This window comes from Muscardinus avellanarius (assembly GCF_963383645.1).
Source record: "Muscardinus avellanarius genome assembly, chromosome: 8".
Lineage (NCBI taxonomy): Eukaryota > Metazoa > Chordata > Mammalia > Rodentia > Gliridae > Muscardinus > Muscardinus avellanarius.
In genome coordinates, this window is record NC_137794.1 from 102760924 (window position 1) to 102778044 (window position 17121).

Consider the following 17121-nt stretch of genomic DNA (forward strand, 5'->3'; position numbering starts at 1 on the left):
TTTTGAGCCTGAATCATCTGTGTTTCATCAGTGGTAGATCACATGGTATTTACACCTACACATCGCTCGATTGGCTTTGCCTGACACAATGAAAAGTAGTGGGGATTGTTGAGGGAAGTGTGCCAGCAGAATCGTAGGGGCTCTTGAGCTTTGCATATATTCCAAGTTACACTAATGAAAAGGAATTTTGTTTGAGAACCTGCCTCAGAGTGCAGCTGCAGGGTATTAGGATGTGCACTCGACTCTACTGGGCTTCCAGCAATTTCCATGTGGAAGATTCGAGAATTCTCCTGAATGCTCGACAGAGCAGTTAAAAAGAAGCCCAGATTGGTCTGTGGATAGACTGAATTTCACATTAAAGAAACGTTAAGATCACGCATGTTGCTTTATCAAAAAAACAAAAAAGTTCAGCACTCTAAATACCTGACTTACTTTCTTCTCTTTTCTTTTCTTTCTTCCTTCCTTCCTTCCTTTCTTTCTTTCTTTCTTTCTTTCTTTCTTTCTTTCTTTCTTTCTTTCTTTCTTTTGTTATATTTTACCCCAATGTTTTAGTTCAATATAAAATTAACCATAATGTGATTTCTAAGATTTTGCCTTTCTCCCTTAGATACTTATTTAAATATCTGTGTGTTTTTCTCTTTTTCTGTGCTGCTTGCAGAATAGAAGGAAGGTATTTAGAAGGAACCAGTACCTACAGGGCCTTTACAGTATTTGCCTCAGTCAAATGTAATGAAAACCCAACCAACTGGGTATATTGTTTGACAGTAAAACAATAAAAGCTTTTTTTTTTTTTTTTCAATTCTCAGGGGCATCCTATCTCCAAGCTACACCCCCAGCCCTACTTTTTAGAAACAGGGTGACACTGAGTTGCAAAGGCCCCACCAAGTAGCTGAGGCTGTCCACGAACCACAATCCTCCTGTCTTAGCCTCAAATGCTGAGATTACAAGTGTGTGCCACCACGCCTGGCCAAAAAGCTTTCTAAAAAATCTTTCAACTGGGCTTGGTGATACATACCTGTAATCCAAGTACCTGTTAGGCTGAGACAGGAGGATGGCAAGCTTGTGTACAGCCTCAGCAATTTAGCGAGACCTTCAGCAACCTCGTGAGAGACCCTGTTTCAAAACAAAAAGCTGGGGGTATGGCTCAGAGGTGAACACCCCTGGCTTCAGCCCCCACTTCTCCCCCCCCCCAACAAATCTTCCGAATCATAAAGATGTCTGGGATCAATTTCACATACTCATTTTCATGTTGCTATTTGAGCAGATAGTTTTGAAGTTAATGGTTAGGCCACAATTAATGCCAGTAATACTATTTAAGTAGATAATGGCTTCTGAGGATGATTTAGTGTGACCACTTGTCTCTGTGTATACATATACAATCTCTTTGACCTTTGAGTAAATAATAAACTTTTAGGTTGTGTCCAAGTTATCAGAGCACTTTGAAAATATTTTACTATAGTTGACAGTAAATAATATTTATCTAAGAAAAAGTGTCATTCCATCATTTACCAGGCTTCTTGGTCCATCTCTGCCCAGCCCAGGTGATCGGAGAGTGATTGTCTTAGCGAGACCTTGTTTCCAAATAAAAAAACGGTTGGGATTATATCTTGGAGGTAGAATGCCCTGGGTTCAATCACGAGGAATGAACACACACACACACACACACACACACACACACACACGTCCAGTAAGGAGGAAACCTCTGCTGACGTGGGGCCCGGTAGGCAAGACAGACGTGTCAGCCATCGGATCAGTCATAGAAACCCTGTAGCAGACACGGTAGGGTGGGCATCAGGTGCAGAGCACAGAAATGTTCTGGGGAAAGTTGAGGAAGTTAATAAAACCCACAGCTCCATTTCCCAAAACCACACTTTCACAGAAACAAAAAGAAATGCAATTAACTTGGTGTTTGTTCTTTTCGAAAACAACCTGATGGTCTGGAATCCAAGCTAAGGATACTGGGGGAGAAATTAAACCAAATTTTGATATCAAATACAGAGATGAGGTGAAATAAATTTTTTTATTACAGCTCTCCTTTTATTGCTCCCAATAAATACTTCCTCCTCTCTGGTTTTCCTGAAGTGTATTCCTTGGCAGCATGCTGAGTGGTCCTGTGTTTCTAATTAAGAATTGGATGGCCGGGGAAGTTGTGGGGAGGTCATCGCGGGGTGTGGCTGCTTTTCGGCTCTCTTGGGCAGCTATGCTAGCACATCCTTGGGAAAAAAAATGCAATCATCTGTGTGACATAAACCAGTGTTCTTCTGCACACAGTAAATGCTCAGTGGGGCACTTAAGCTAACTGTGTGTGATAGGACATCTTCCTAAGATTGCGATGCCTGTAGGCTCTTAACTGCTTCTCTGTTTATTTTGTTGTCTAACAACATAGAAAGTTGGCTCTACCTATAAACACCTTTGTGTGGCTTTGAGTCTTTTGTGGACTCCGCTTACTAGGGAATGTAATCGGTTCCCTTCCTGTCACTCAATACTGTGGTACTGCCATAAGCGCGTGACTGTCTTTTTAGGGTGTGGTCATCAATAAGCTTCCCCAAAGCAGGGGTTTCCTCCTTACTGGAGGAAAACTGTGTGTGTGTGTGTGTGTGTGTGTGTGTGTGTGTGTGTGTGTGTGTGTGTGTGTGTTACTGGGGATTGAACCCAGGGCCATTCTACCTCCAAGCTACAATCCCTACCCTTTTCATTTTTTATTTTGAAACAAGGTCTCGCTAAGTTGCCACAGCTGACCTCCAATTTTCTCCATCCCCTATGTCAACCTCCCAACTCCCGGGATTCTAGGCATGTACCAGCACACTCGGCTTGGACTTTTTCTTCTCTAGTACTTAAAGGGCTCTTGTATGGAAAGGGATTAGGCTTACTGCATAGGACTCTAAGAGGTAAGAAGCAGGAAAAAGACACATGTCTCCTTTAGAACAAAGTTCTTCCGACTGTCAAAGCAGTCTGGGATTGCATGGGACACCCAGGGGTCGTGAGCTTCTGTCCCCCGTCTTCAGTGCGGCAGGGACATCTGGAAGGACGTGGTTGAGGGAGGTTTTCAGGATCCCCTGCAACCCTGAGTGTCTGGCCCTGCCTCACACACTCAAGGACCCTTCCTGGAGCCATGTCCCCACCAGGACCCCAGTAAATGGCTCTGAAGGTTGGATGCCAAGTTGCCACCAGTGAGGGACAACATCAGATTTGTTATCTACACTTTCTTGATGGCCAGCTCTACACCACTTCTTGAAGTGGGGAATGTTATTAGTACCACCACTGACTGCTTTCTCTCTCTCTTGACTTTGGCTTGAGCACGTCCCAAGTGAAGGTGGGTCGTAGTGGTCCAAGGAGCCGCCTTACCGGTGGATTTGGGGATGCTTTGTTCTCTGCCCGCATCCGCAAGTTCGGGGCTGCTATCTCGGTCGGTTTAGCATAGGTTGTCTCAGCAGTGTGACTCAGTGTACTTTCCTCACTCAGGATCACACCCACGCCCCTGGGAGAAGGGAAGAGCACCGTCACGATCGGGCTCGTGCAGGCCCTGACCGCCCACCTGCACGTCAACTCCTTCGCCTGTCTGAGGCAGCCTTCCCAAGGACCGACGTTCGGAGTGAAAGGTATTTTAGTTAGCAGCTAGTATATCTTTCATATCAAAATGGAGGAAGGGGGTTGGGGAGGCAGAAGAACATCAGGCACAGATCTAGAGCAGAAACTTCTCAGAACAGCTGGTACATTTGGCCCCTCTGTACACCCGATACGTATCAGGCACCGCACACTGGTCTCTCGGCCCAAAGACACGGGAGGGTCAGCGGGTGGGGTCTTTCTTGGAGCCCGAGGAAGCCCATCTCCTTGGCCTTTGCTCAGGCCTCCCATCTAGAGCAGTCTCAGCCGCCAAGGGGTTTTGAAACCGCTGATGTATTAAATGGGTGTTTATCACCGGCTGGTGAAAGGCCTTTCCCTCTATACTAAGAGACCCCAGGTCTCAGCTTGTGGGAGTCACCACGTGGGCCCGGGAGCTCTGGAGGGGAACCAGCTGTGCACACGGGGCCAGGAGGCTCCTCCTGGGTCCTGGCCGGCTCACGTCTGGCACCTCCCCGTTCATTGCTCTCTCTTCATTGATTTATCATGAAGTCACGCTAGCTCACTTTACACCAGCACTATTGCTGCAGTTACTGTGTGTTCTTGGCAATTTGTGGTTTTTAACTGTAGTGTATTTATATTACTGTTACAAATGTTAATAACTCCTAACTCATTATGCCCTGATAACTCGTAGAGGGTCATATATTACATAGCGGGATGCAGATTAGACTTGGACGGAGCCAGTTGAGATTTTATTCACAGCTGTGTCTCTTACCTCTGTGTGACCTAGAGCCAGTGGTGACCTCTCTGGGCCACATCAGTACAGATATAAAAAAGGCTTATGGGACCAGGCTCACCAGCTTGTTGTGAGGCTCAAAGGTCTTAGAATAGTATAAATTGAATGATTTGCATAGGGGTGTTTAGGGAAAAGCAGCATAACAAACCTTTCCTAGTTTTACTAAAAATAAATTGGCTAAACTTTGTGTTTTGTAGGTAGTCTTCTAAACAAAGTATTTTTGGTTCTTCCACGCATCTGATTTAGATCAATTATGGTCCCATAGAACCAGTAATAAATTAAAATTGTTTCATTCCTGACATAGGTTTTACAGTAATACCATTTGCTGTATGTTTTCTCCCCTGCTCTATTATTTTTACCTTTGTTTTTTGAACAAACAGAAGCCCTGGAATCACGTAGTTGGACGCAGCGAGACGCCGTTTGTTTTACTTCCGTTCTGCTCGGGCGCGGCAGCTCACGTTTCTCGCTCCTGTTTTTCCACCTGGGTGCAGGTGCCTCCCAGTTTGCTGCAGGGAACTGCGTCCCGAGGGCCCCGTCTGTCCTGTGTAGCTGTATTTGGTGACTCACTATAAATGCTATTTGTCTGTTGTCCAGGAGGAGCCGCCGGCGGCGGATATGCCCAGGTCATCCCCATGGAGGAGGTAAGGCCACAGAGGCGCCACGGATCGCCGTTTCCCTCCCCACACCTTTGTCTCTGCACTTACCAGAGCGTTTGGTGCAGAGTGGGAAACTAGGAGATATTTGTGGATGATGTTGAAGAAATCAGAGAAATGTTCACCACGGAGGCCTGAGCGTCCAGGAAACTGAAGAGAGGCTTTGGCTCTGCCCCAAGGGTTAGGGGTGGAGTTGAGAGAGAGAGAGAGAGAGAGTAGTCCAAGGCTTTGCTGAGAAATTGCGCTCACGCCTCCCATCTAAATGGGGCTGGGGACCATTCTCCAGCCAGGAGGATCCGGCGCCAGGAGGTCGTGTTGGGGCCGCAGTGGCCGGAGCGTGCCCGGGAGCCAGCACACATGGAAGGGCGCGGCGGCCCGCTGTTAAAGGCATGCACACACAGCCAGGCGCTTTGTCCCTTGAAGCAAAGGGACTTCTCAGTCTCTGCATCCCTGGTGCTGGGCACAGTACCTGACACCTGGGGCGTGTTTGTTGACTGAGAGTAAGTACGGAAAGAACGTCATAAATAGTCCTGTGGGAATTGAAAGTGAAAATACTAAGAAAATCCCAAGGGTGCGAAGGAGCCGGCCCAGTGAAGAATGAGGGAGGTCGGTGCAGGCCGGAGGCATCTGGTGGGGAAGTCCTGAGACAGGAAGGGCTTGGCCTGCGGGAGCCGGAGGGCACCAGTGTGGCCGGTGCGCGGCCAGGGTGGGCGGGCGCTGAGCCAGAGGAGTGGGCAGACGCCAGTTCTTTCGGTTCACAGTAGAAAGACGCCATTTTACTTAAGTGTCATGGTCAGCCACTGGAAGGATCCTGGTAGGTTAGGAATGTGATGCAGCCTGGGTTTTATAAAAATCCCTCTGGCCTTGGCCTGAGGGACAGACTGATGGAGACCCAGTGCGGACTCTGGGGTCTAGTGAGGGGACTTGGGGTGAAATGGTCCCAGCAGATCCAAGGCAGTGGCTGAAAGGAGGAGGAGATTAGCTTTCCTCATGTGTGCAGGATTCCATGTGGGGATGAGATGAGGGGAGAATTTCTTGTTTGTTTGTTACTGGGGATGGAACCCAGGGCCGTTCTACCTCCGAGCTACATCCTTAGCCCTGTTTTTTATTCTTTATTTTGAGACAGGGTCTCACTGAGTTGCAAAGGGCCTCACTAAGTAGCTGAGGCTGACCACAAACCACGATCCTCCTGTCTCAGCCTCCCAAATGCTGGGCTTACAAGCATGAGCCAAGTCCTTTTGGGCACCTTGCAGGATGCCCAAAAGTGAATCAAATAGATAGCTAGAAACAGAACTTAAATCCCAGCTGTAGGATGGCCAAAGGATTCAATAGAAACATCAGGAAAGACATAGCCTGTAACTGGTGAGTGCTCTTTACTGATAACCAAGAAAATCCATGGTAAAACCTCTCTTGCCGTTTTACTTGTCAGATTGACAGAGTTGAATTTTTCAAAATAATACCAAATTTTGGCAGAAACATATTGAAATATACTCTCAGGCACTGCTGGGAAGTGTCTATTGATGGAACTTGTGGAGGAGACTTGGAAACATATATCAAGTGCCTTAGAAACATCCCTGCCCTTTGCCCAAATGAGTTCATTTGTAGTTTATCCTAAGGAAGATTTGGGTGTGTGTGCGGTGATTTAATTTGAAAACCATATCTTCATCTAGTTTTTAACACTAAAAAAATCGGTGAAGGGAAAAACTTAAATGTCTAATAGGAAGATACAGAGCTAGTTGTTTTTTTAAAAAACTAGGTTAACATTAACTGTAAAAGCTAAGATAAATTATTATGGTGCTATGATCACAATATTGAAAATCACAAATTTATTTTATGAAATATACATAGATGTGTGATTTTTTTGCCTCCAATGGGTAGTGAGGGCAGAAAAGGAAGGTAACACGGTCCCAGGCGTGTTTGGAATCAGTCACAGAGAATGAAGCCCTTCTACCTCCGGGCTACACTCCCAGACCTATTTTTTATATATTTTTTATTTGGAAACAGGGTCTCTTAAGCCAGCGCGGCTGGCTTTGAACCTGTGCGATCCTCCTGTCTCCGCCTCCCAAGCGCGGGGATTACAAACGGCCACCACGCCCGGCAGATAAAAAATTTTAACAAGAAAATATGTTGCCGGGCGTGGTGGCGCACGCTTGTAATCCCCGCGCTTGGGAGGCAGAGACAGGAGGATCGCGCAGGTTCGAAGCCAGCCGCGAGCGCTGGCTTGGGAGACCCTGTTTCCAAATAAAAAAGTATAAAAAATAGGTCTGGGAGTGTAGCCCGGAGATAGAAGGGCTTCCAGGAACCCCAGTACCACCACCAAAAAAAAAAAAAAAAGAAAAAAAGAAAATATGTTTAATTTTCCAAGAGATTAAAAAACTATATTTAGTCTAAAGATAACTTTGAAGTAACTTATCTACAAGTCTTTTGCACGTGATTCTTTATCCCTTTAAAAAAAAAACTGGGTAATATCAAAACCCCTTATCTCCTGGAAATAATTGCCTATTAGCAGTTAATTTTTTAAAAGAAGAAAAACTATTTACATGTGTTCTTTATAATTATAGCATTTATTTGTTTATTTAATACTGGGTGTTGGACCCAGAAGCGCTCTACCTCTGAGCTACCTGCTCAGCCCTACTTTATTTTTTATTTTGAAACACTGTCAGTAAGTTGCTGAGGACCTCTCTAAGTTGCTGAGGACGTCCTTGAACTTGTGACCCTTTGATCTCAGCCTACCAAGTTACTGGGATTACAGGCATGCATAACCATGCCCACAAGATTTCAGATTATTTTGAATTTTGGAATATTCAAATATACATGGTTAGATAACTTGGTGATGGGATCCATCTAAACATGAAATACACTTGTGTTTTATATGTACCTTATACATGTAAGTTGAGCATAATTTTGTATATTTCTAGTCATTTTATGCATGAAACAGAGTTTTGTGCAGAATACTTTCCGCTTGTTTCATCGTGGCCGCACAAAGAAACTTCCAGATTCTGGGCCATTTCAGATTTCAAAGTTTTGGATTTGGGATACTCAATCTATAGCAACTTTTATTTATATTTTTTAGTACTGAGGGTTGAACCCAGGGGCATTCTACCTCCAAGGTATACCCCCAGCCCTATTTTTATGTCTTTTATTTTGAAACAAGATCTCACGAAGTTGGAGAAGACCTCACTAAGTAGCTGAGGCCGGCCTCAAACCTGCGATCCCCCTGTCTCAGCCTCCCGAGTACTGGAATTACAAGTATACACCACAACACCCAGCGCCAAAACAACTTTCTTAAAAAAGGTTTCAAATGACAAGGATGCTGATGATACGAATAACGGTCATTTATGAGTACGAGAGCAGAAGGGATAGCAGAAGTCATAGTTGTGAGCGAGGTGTCCTTTATTGGTTAAACTCGCTGTCATTTATATCACCCAGCTTTCTCATTCCAAAGTATATTTGATGTGGCACTGTTCTCCAAATAAAGGATACAAGAAAGAGAAGAGTGAAAACGAAGAAGCCCAAATGAGAGAACCAGTCAATAAGTCCATCAGAATGTTTCTTCTTCAGCCTGGAAATGGAAGAATTGTGATTAGAGAGAGAATAGGAGTCTCCCCACCTTAACAGAGATGCGGAGCTCTTTGTTAAGTGGGAGACTCGACGTTGATTTTCTAATTTGAATCTTCTGGGTTTCTCTCATTATAAAGGCACAAACTTAGCGTGTTTTATTGATTCAAGACAGTCCTTGACTATTGCCAGGGTTGCTTGAGACCACAGAAAGGCGTTTCATTTCTTTGCAGTTCAACCTGCACTTGACCGGGGACATCCACGCCATCGCCGCCGCCAACAACCTGCTGGCCGCCGCCATCGACACGAGGATCCTGCATGAAAACACTCAAACGGATAAGGTGGGGATTCCTTGTCAGCCGGAGTGGGGTATCTAGCCTGGGATTCCTGGGTCCCTGACGAGTTCAAGGAGAGACTTCTAGTCTGTGAACTCTGTGAAGTTTACATTGAAATGTTGTGACTCTCATACATGCCCTCGTTTCCTGAGACGTGATCCGTGCCTTGTGGTCAGGCTCTCAGGTGGGTTCATGTCCACCGCCAAGTTGTTAGAGAATGATACTGTGTTGTCCTTTTTAAGCCAAATATTATTTGAGGTGAGTTTGTAGTTTTAAAAGTAACCAGGAGACCAGCTCTCTTCATTCTGGCCGTAGATCCAGTCTCTGGTCCATGCCCAAGGGGAGATGGGCAAGTATCTTTTTTTCTTTTTTTTTTTTTAATCGGTCTGGGGATGGAACCCAGAGGCATTTGATCTCCGAGCTACACCCCCTGCCCAGTTCTTTATTCTTTATTTTGAAACAGGGTCTCACTAAGTTGCAGAGGGCTTCACTAAGTAGCTGAGGCTGTCCGCCAACCGCGATCCTCTTGTCTCAGCCTCCCAAATGCTGGGATTACAAGCGTGCACCACCACGCCCAGCTCAAGTATCATTTTTTTTTTTAACACGGATGGTACAGGCGGTTAACTTTGATGTACTGTTGAAGAGGTCGGAGACTGCTGAGTTTCATGGACATGGAGTCCAGGAGCAAAGTACATACCTGAAAGGGACAGAGTCCCAGGTGGTAATTTATTGCAGACATAGGACACAGTTAAGCAGGGTACTTTTTGGCACGTTTGACAGTGAGGGTCCTGACTTTCTTCAGTTAAAGTCATTCCCTAGTGAGTCTTTGGACCAGAATCCAGATAAATATTAATTTGACAGTTATAAGGCTATAGATCAAGAATTATATTTATGTAAGCTCTTTGCAATGTACATTATTTCAGAGTTAGTGAACTTTCTTAAAATGACCCAATTTATGTCTACATGGTTTATATTAGCCTCCAAATTTGAATAGGGCCTGTAATCTAAATAGTTTGGTTATAAATGTAATGCACTTTGTCATTTTCTGTGAGTTGTCCAAGTACACGATTGACCCTGAAACTTTGTGGAGTTTTATTTTATTTATTTTATTTTATTTTATTTTTTAGGCTCTGTATAATCGACTGGTTCCTTTAGTGAATGGTGTCAGAGAATTTTCAGAAATTCAACTCGCTCGGCTCAAAGTACGTTTCCAGTTAACATTTGTTTAAAAAGAAAATATCCTAGAAACACATCAGGATCTGTTTCAGAAGGATTGCCAAGACCAGAAATTTTGAACTTGACTTGATTTTGGTTTTCAGATATTCTTTTGGGTATTGCACTCTTAAAAAAACTGAATAATATAGCAGACACAGCTCAGTATTAGAAGCCTGAAACCTGGATCCTATACCAAGAAGCCAGGTGGACAAATAATGTTTTAGGACTCAATTTCTTCATGGGTGAAAGGAGATGACTGCTTTGCTAATCTACAAGTATCTTAGTAAAACTAACAAGCTGAAGTTGTATGCATTCTTCTCCTTCTAAAGGGAAGTGTTAGCTGGGTGTGGTAGTGCATGCCTAGAATCCCAGTACTTGGGAGACGAGACGGGCCAACCTCAGCAACTGAGTAAGGCCTGTAGCAACTCAGTGAGACCCTGCTTCTGTTTCAGGATTTTTTTTTTTTTTTTTTGGTGGTACTGAAGATTGAAGCCAGAGGCATGCTACCTTGGAGCTGTACCCTTATCCTTTTATTTTATTTCATATTTTTAAAACAGAGTCTTCCTAGGTTGTTGAGAGTCTTGTTAACTTGCTGAGCGTAGTCTCGGATCTGCTATCCTCCTTGTCTCAGCCTCTCAAGTACTGGGATTACAAGCGTGGGCCACCATGCCTGGCTCTGTTTCACAATTTTAAAAACTAAAAAGCACTTGGGTGCACCCTAGAGATAGAACCCCCCCCCCGTTTAATCCCCAATACCAAAAATAAATAAATACAAAAATATTACAAGCAAATAAGTAGATGTTTTTTCATAAAATATGTCACATTTCTAAGAAATGACAAGATAGCCTTTCAAAATCCATCAATCTCAGTTTTGTTCGTATCTGAGATGGTCACCTTAATTCTTACCATGTCATCTCCTTTCTAACACCACTTGCTGCTTCTGTTTAGTGCTCACATAGCCTCCCCAGACCTTTGTTGGGGACAAAAAGTGACCTTTGTGGTATAACTTATAACCATTGGTTGGTTTTAAATGGTTTTAAAAAGTCACACCTTAGCCGGGCATGGTGGCGCACGCTTGTCATCCCCGCGCTTGGGAGGCAGAGACAGGAGGATCGCGCAGGTTCGAAGCCAGCCGCGCGCGCTGGCTTAGGAGACCCTGTTTCCAAATAAAAATGTAAAAATAGGTCTGGGAGTGTAGCCCAGAGGTAGAAGGGCTTCCAGGAACTAATGTACCACCAAAAAAAAAAAGTCACACCTTCATTGGCTGCTGAGCCGAGTTTGGTTTGTTGAGAGTAATGAATAATTCCACCCTTAGATGCTCTAACATGTGCAGTTCCTGTTTTCCTCATTCCTTTCTAATACTTCTTCATTTAAAATCACTTCCTTAGGGTGTTTTCTTTGCAGAAATAGATGCATTAAAATTCTTAATTGTTTTGTTCAGTGAATTAGAAATAAGTTGTTTTGAAACTTAGACATAAGCCTTATTTGAACCATGGGTACTTGTATTTGAAAAGAACTCATGAACTGAAGCATTAATTACGGATAGCACATGATTGAGAACACAGAACATGGTAGCCACATGGAGAAGCCCAGAAAGCCTCTGGCGGGGCAGCCAGGGAGAGCCAGCCACAAAACCAAGTGCCTGTGGTTTATTGCCATCAGGGCTCCGTTTTCCAACCTGTCCTTTCAAGGATATGTTACAGATTTTTGTGTCTTTCCCTTGGAGAAGATACTTATTTATAAGGTTTAACCTAACTTACAGTTTACTCAGTTTACTTCTGTGTCTTAAAAGGCTTTAGTAATCATGAAAAAATAAAAAATGAAAAGCAAGAGGCATGATTTTAGTTAACCTTTGCTTCCCATTCCATCTCAAACATATCATATTTTTCTCTCAATCCTTAGAAATTGGGAATCATGAAGACTGACCCAAACACATTGACAGAAGAGGAAATCAGTCAGTTTGCCCGTCTCAACATCGACCCCTCCACCATTACATGGCAGAGAGGTAGGTGCAGAGGCAGCCAGAGGGCCAGATGGCCATATTGTTCCAGATTGTTCCAGTTGAAGCTCTCTGATTAATGTCATCAATGCATGATTTTATGTCTTCCCATTGTCTCCCAGCCTGGGCTTCATAATCCCGCCACTTATTTCCATTACTGTTACTTCCCCTCCCATCCCCCTCCTCTTTACCTCCTATTAAAACCAACTGCTAGCCGGGCGTGGTGGCCCACACTCATAATCCCGGCATTTGGGAGCCTGAGACAGGAGGATCATGGTTCCCAGACAGCCTCAGCTACTACTTAGTGAGGCCCTTAACAACTCAGTGAGACCCTGTTTTAAAATAGAGAATAGGCCAATCGTGGTGGCGCACACTTGTAATCCCAGCGCTTGGGAGGCTGAGACAGGAGGATCGCACAGGTTCAAAGCCAGCCTCAGCTACTGAGTGAGGCTCTCAGCAACTTAGACCCTGTTTCTAAATAAAGTATAAAATAGGTCTGGGAGTATAGCCCGGAGGTAGAAAGCCCCTGGGTTCCACTCCCATTGCCACAAAAAAAAGAAAGAAAAGAAAGAATGAATGAATGAACGAACGAATGAATGATAGAAAATAGAGCTGGGAATGTAGCTCGGAGGTAGAATGCCCCTGGGTTCCATCCCCAGTACCTGCCCAAACAAAAAAACAGCTGCTGCCTGGGCTCAGTCCTACCCAACTCTATCTCGCCCAGTTTTTCATGGCAAATTACTTATTTTCTCTTGTGTCATAAGGCCATTACATATGGCCTCTTGTCTCTACATTTAAAAAGAAAATTAAGCCAGGAATGGCGGTACACGCTTGTAATCCCAGTACTTGGGAGGCTGAGACAGGAGGAATGCAGGTTTGAGGACAGCCTCAGCAACATGGCAAGACCCTTGGCAATTTAATGAGACCTGTTTCAAAATAAAAAATAAGCTGGGCGGCAGTGGCGCACCCTTGTAATCCCAACATTCGGGAGGCAGAGGCTGGGGGATCACGGCTCTCAGACAGCCTCAGCTACTTAGCGAGGCCCTTCACAACTCAGGGAGATCCTGTTTCAAAAACAAAGAGGCTAAAAATTAGGACTGGAGCCGGGCGTGGTGGCGCACGCTTGTCATCCCCGCGCTTGGGAGGCAGAGACAGGAGGATCGTGCAGGTAGGAGACCCTGTTTCCAAATAAAAACGTAAAAATGGGTCTGGGAATGTAGCCCAGAGGTAGAAGGGCTTCCAGGAACCCCAGTACCACCAAAAAAAAAAAAAAAAATTAGGACTGGGGGTATAGATCAGAGATACGCTGTCCCTAGGTTCCATCTCCGGTACCGCAAAAAAATAAAAATAAAAAATAGGGCTAGGGGTATAGCTTGGAGGTAAATTAAACCCCTGTATTTAATCTTCATTAACAAAAAACAAACAAATTAAGCCACGTTTCCTCTTGTTTGTCCTGCTGCCTTCTCTTCCCACCATCCTCTACTTCATTCTTTCAGTTCCTTAGCACTAGCTCTGAATAGCTCTCTAATTTGTATCATCATCAGTGCTGAGCTTTTCTCCACATCTGGTGCTGCCAGCATTTTCTGCATCTTCCTCTGACTCTTCAAATGCAGCATAAATGGCTCCTTCCCTACCTCTCCACTGTGATGTCCCCTTCTCCCACACTGCCCCCTGGATCTCTGCAGTCACTGAGTCACTGCTGCATGGGACAGTGGGAAAAAGCAGTAAAGATGGAGTCCAGAGCCTCCAGTGTGTGTCTTCACTCTACCACTGCCCGCCACATGGCCTTGAGCAGGCCACATGTGTTGTGCATGGTCTGAGGAATGTGGCTCCCATTCTTGATGGACCCCTCAGGCTACATGTTTCAACCAGCATTCTCACTGTTGTGAGACCAAGAACTTTGACTACATGATTTAGAGGAGGGAGATTTATTTGCTCACAGTTCTGGAGTTTTCAGCGGTCCAGTCCACGTTAGGCCAGGTTACATCAGCAGAGCTCAGGACATGGTGGTGAAAGGCAGAGAGGGGGAGAGAGCCAGGCTTTGCTCTTATATCATAGATGCCCAAACAAGCGAGGGGATGCAAGGACATAACATAGTCCCTAAAGGCACACCCCCAGTGACCTGCTCCTCCAGCTACACCCCACCTGCTTAGGTTACCACCCAGTAAGCCCATCACGATGGATTTATGCATTGATGAGATTAGAACCCTCGTGATTAACCAGCTCTTTCCAGGACATTCTATATCCAGACCACAACAACAGACATGTCGATGGCATGTATTCCTGGTCCTTCCTGGATTGTCCTTCACAAGCCTGTCCCCCATATTTCCTGTTTCTACTCACTCTCGGGACATATTTATCAGATGCCCTGGTTTACCATAGTTACCTTCGAATACTTTCTCTTACTTGCATTTGTACCTCGAGCTCACTAGGTTTGTACTGACAGAGAGATGACCTGTCACTTCCTTGATCAGAAGTCTCTGGTGGCTCCCCGTCTCTGTGTCAAAGTCCCCACAGCACAGCTTGGCCTTCAGGACCGCTGCAGCACAGCTTCATGTCATGTGCTCCTGTCTGTTCTGCACTCAGGAGGGCCCCGGTTCCTCTGCAGCCCCTGCCGAGCTGCCCCTGCTCATCTCCCTACCTACGAGGACTCACTCCCCAGATCCAGCCCAGGCCTTGCCCCTTCTGCAGCTTTGTCCTGGGGTTCATTTGGCCAGGCCAGTAAGAACTGAGTGTTTTCCCACAGACTACGAGGTGAGAGACCAAAACCAGAGACCCAGACTCTGCTCCACCGGGTGAGAACTGCACAGCTTTGGACAAATGACCCACTCTCTTTCCTTGTCTTTAAAATGGAAAACAGCGAGTATCCCTTATCTGCAATGCCTGGAAACAAAAGTGTTTCAGATTCAGAATTGTTTTTATTTTGAAATGTTTACATATTCATTTATGTCTCATATATACCTTATACACACAGGCTGATGGTCAGTTTTTGTGCATGAAACAGTTTTCTGATATGAAATTTTCCACTTACAGTATCATGTCGATGGTCAAAAAGTTTTGGATTTGGGAGCATTGTGGATTTCCCTACTAAGGATGCACAAGCTCTAGTAACATCAACCTCCACGTAGGGACATGTCAGAGAAACGTGTACCTTGTCAACTTGAAGCACCAAATAACCATTAGCCAGCCTTATGGTAATGGTTGTAATATGTAGTTTTCCTGTGGTCTGTCTCCCACACTAAGTTAAAATCTCCTTATAAGTTATTAGGGAGCTATTTTATATTTTATTTTTATTCTTTATTTTTTAAATTTTTATTATTTTTTTAATTTATTTTTATTGGTGCATTGTAATCATACATCACACTGGAATACAAGATTTGAGAGGATATACAAGCACACATCATCCAATTAGCCCTCATCCAGCCCCCATCCCATTCCCTCTCCCTCCCTCGATCCCATGCTTGTTTGGTGATTAACTTTGATACATATGTTTATGTACCTCCTGCTTTTTAAAGAGGCTCCATCCTCCCCTATTCCATACCCTCTGATTGGTCACCTTAATTGCTTCACTATAGGGCCCTTTCTATAGCTCAACCACTTCCCGTTGCCCCTTTCCTCCTAGTTATTGTTGATTAGGGGAAGCATCTGGTTTTAATTTTATGCGATATTTCTCTGCATGCCGCGTTGAAAATACCAATCCCACTCTTGACGGCCCCAGTTGTAGCCTACCTGGTGGACTGATCCAGACCTCTCTGGCTCAAGCAGCGGCCTTGCCTCATGGGAGGCCCCGATTCTGGTCTCGCTGGCCCCAACACCGGCCTAACCCCTCAGCTGGCTCCGATCCCGGCCTCGGAGGCCACAGCACCGGCCTTACTCACAGCAGGCTCCGATGCTAGCCGCTGGCCCCGGCATCGGCCTAACCCCTTGGCAGGCTCCGATCCCGGCCTCCGAGACCCCAGCACCAGCCTTGCCTCATGGCAGGCTCCGATCCCGGCCCCACTAGCACCGGCCTAACCCCTTGGCAGGCTCCGATCCCGGCCTCGGAGGCCTCAATAACGGCTTTGCCTTGCGGCAGGCTCCAATGCAGACCACTGGTCCCGGCACCGACCTAATCTCTCTGCAGGCTCCGATCCCGGCCTCGGAGGCTCCAGCACCGGCCTTGTCTCACGGCAGTAGGGAGCTATTTTCTATTTAAAAATAGTAACATCTGCTGAGCACAGTGGCATATAATCCCAGTACTTGGGACACTGAGACAGGATCACAGGTTTGAGGCCAGCCTTGGCAATTTGGTGAGACTCCCTTTCAAAATAAGAGATTAAAAGGACTGGGGCTCAGTGGTAGATGTACAGGTGCAGGTCGGCGGAAGAGTATCCCTGAGTTCAATCCTCAGTACCACAAAAAATTAATTAAAATAAATAATCACACCATTGAGACTTTGGAAATGTGTCCAAAAAATAAGAAACATCTTGCTATATATGTTTTTTAATAAATTCTTTTTTTATTTTTATTGGTGCATTATATTCATACATCATATTGAGGTAAAAAACTTGTGTGTAGAGACATGTACACATCACTGATTTAACCCCTACCCAATTCCCACCCCATTCCCTCCCCTTCCCTCCCTCCCTTGCTCGGCTTAGTGGTTGACTTCGATATGTTTAAGTACATTGTGTGTTTTAGAGAATTTTCTTCTTCCCCCTCCTTTCTCCTCCTTTGGAACTGGAGGATGTTATGCTAAGTGAGATTAGTCAGTCACAAAAAGTAAGAAATCAGATGCTTTCCCTAATATGTGAGAGTTAGAGAGAATTGGGTCATAGGAGGACTCTAGATGAAAAAGAAAATCCTATGGAGGAGCATCTTGCTATATTAATATTACTATTATATATTACTAATAATATATTACTAATATTATATTACTAATATTATATTACTAATTAATTATATTACTAATAATATAATATAATTATAATATAATAATATACTACTAATTATATTACTAATTAA

The 17121-nt window shown here is 44.8% G+C and overlaps 1 protein-coding gene across 1 annotated transcript in view; it reads left to right on the forward strand.

Moving 5' to 3' along the window:
- MTHFD1L (methylenetetrahydrofolate dehydrogenase (NADP+ dependent) 1 like) overlaps window positions 1-17121 on the forward strand; it is a gene marked incomplete at both ends in the record, with an annotated part of 206675 nt that overhangs the window by 54711 nt on the left and 134843 nt on the right. Inside the window, 5 exons of the mRNA XM_080700390.1 lie at window positions 3463-3599; window positions 4952-4998; window positions 8802-8909; window positions 10031-10105; window positions 12021-12123. Of these exons, the coding sequence (XP_080556516.1) occupies window positions 3463-3599; window positions 4952-4998; window positions 8802-8909; window positions 10031-10105; window positions 12021-12123 (470 nt within the window). The remainder of the gene's footprint in view (window positions 1-3462; window positions 3600-4951; window positions 4999-8801; window positions 8910-10030; window positions 10106-12020; window positions 12124-17121) is intronic.